General features: G+C 41.9%; 1 protein-coding gene across 1 annotated transcript in view; it reads left to right on the top strand.

Moving 5' to 3' along the window:
* Positions 1–1,679, top strand: part of cacng7b (calcium channel, voltage-dependent, gamma subunit 7b) — a 20,294-nt gene extending 18,615 nt beyond the window's left edge. Inside the window, exon 6 of the mRNA XM_014012672.1 lies at positions 905–1,679. Within this exon, the coding sequence (XP_013868126.1) occupies positions 905–1,360 (456 nt within the window). The 3' untranslated portion in view covers positions 1,361–1,679. The remainder of the gene's footprint in view (positions 1–904) is intronic.
* The last annotated feature ends 213 nt before the right edge of the window (positions 1,680–1,892 follow it).

Below are 1,892 nucleotides of genomic sequence, written 5' to 3'. Positions count from 1 at the left end.
GTGTGTGTGTGTGTGTGTGTGTGTGTGTGTGTGTGTGTGTGTGTGTGTGTGTGAGTAGAAAATTAGGGTAGCCAGTGTGAGTTTTCATGCCATGGCCTCGCAGACAGCATCAGCTTATGTCTGGTGGCCCCACTTGCAAACCCACAAACAATATTGCAAAATATGTAAAAATATGAAATTAAACACACAAACTTTTAGAATGTTTTTCTCACTTTTATTCACTGTTCAATCCATTCATTCAGCACAAGATTTTTATAACAAATTGTATTATATTCCCTTTGATAAACTGCTAACAATAAGAACAAAAGTAATCAAATCGTTCTTAAGCTCTCTTAAATAACATTTCAATATATTATTATAAATTTTATTTTTTATAATGAAGCAAAAATTGTTTTATTTTAACACAGTTATTTGGCACATATTATGATCACCCTTTTTGACATGAAATGTGGGTGATATCATATTTGCCTATGTACAAATGTTCGTTTGTGTCTTTTAACAAAATATCTCATAATCTGGTGAATGGATTATAATGAAACTACCAGAAAATAATCAGCAGTTTTTCATCTTCAGCAGATCTCCCAGTTTAGATCTTTTGAAGTGTAGTTCTGTGGAAAAGCTCTGAACAATCAGTATCTTACCTGTTGTAGATATTTGTTTAATTCTGACCAGTCTGATGAGCTAACAGCTAGTCTGAATGTCCCCAAAATCAAAGTAGAATTCTATCAACTTCAAACTACTACAGTCTGAAAAATGTCTTGTAAACATTATTTTATGAATGTTTACATGCTGTAAACACGGACAATAAATTATTTTTTTACATAACATTAAGTGTTCACAGACCCACAACACTCATATATTTGAACTTTCTCTAATGTTGCTTTGCTGTTTTTCTCATTCACAGGGAGCTGGTGTGCTGTCCGTCTATCTGTTCATGAAAAGATACGCAGAAGAGGAGATGTACCGCCCCCACCCCACCATCTACCGCCCCCGCCTGTCCGAGGGTAGCGACTACAGTGGCCAGTACCTGCACCCAGAATCCTCCTGGCCCCCACCGAAGCGAGGCCGCAGCACCTCGGAGCTCTCCAGCGACATCTCCATTCAGCTCAACCAGACGCCGCCGGCGCCTCCAAAGACCACCCTCCAAGTGGGCGGGCATATCAGTCCCCCCTCTGCTTCCTCCTCGGCAGGCAGCTACCAGATGCCCCCACAGGCTGCCGGATACCCCTCCACGCACACCCTGCCCAGGTCGCACCCCTCACACCCTCAGGGTCAAGCTCTTCCCATGACCATGCCGCCACCCCCCGTGTCTCCCCCTCACTATCACACCCACGTGCACATGAGCGCCTCCCCCTGTTAGGAGGAGGGAGCGTCCAGAGGAGACTCATCTGTACTGCACATTTTAAATGTAGATGGGAGGAAAACCTGAGCTTTGATCACACATCCTTTCAGATGATCACAAGACAAAAAAAGGTGATTTGGGGATCAAATCCAAGAACAGCAGCCATTAAGGAAACAGATTTTATAAATAAAAAAAAAACTGAAGACTTTAAAAAACTGCATTGGACCAAGAGACCTGAACAAGCAGAAGCAAGAAAATAAAGTAAACAAGAATGTAAATGAGGAGGGAAAGTGTTCCCTGGAAATACATTACAGGTTTGGTTTAGTGACAGAGGAGATAAAGGGAGGGAGGGAGAGGCGGGGGGGCTGCGGTACAATACAAAGATGCTGCAGTGCTGCAGGAATTTATATGCACTTGGAAATGTACGATGTAAAACGCTGGTCTCGAAAACTGAGAGTGAACATAGTTTTTACATTCAGAACTCAAAACATGGACTATTTCTGCTTTTTACCAAACTGCAAGTTCGGTAAAGTAAAACATAAAAACATGA

The sequence above is a fragment of the Austrofundulus limnaeus genome, unplaced genomic scaffold (genome assembly GCF_001266775.1).
Source record: "Austrofundulus limnaeus strain Quisiro unplaced genomic scaffold, Austrofundulus_limnaeus-1.0 Scaffold93, whole genome shotgun sequence".
Classification (NCBI taxonomy): domain Eukaryota; kingdom Metazoa; phylum Chordata; class Actinopteri; order Cyprinodontiformes; family Rivulidae; genus Austrofundulus; species Austrofundulus limnaeus.
This window is presented reverse-complemented; position numbering and strand designations above follow the sequence as displayed.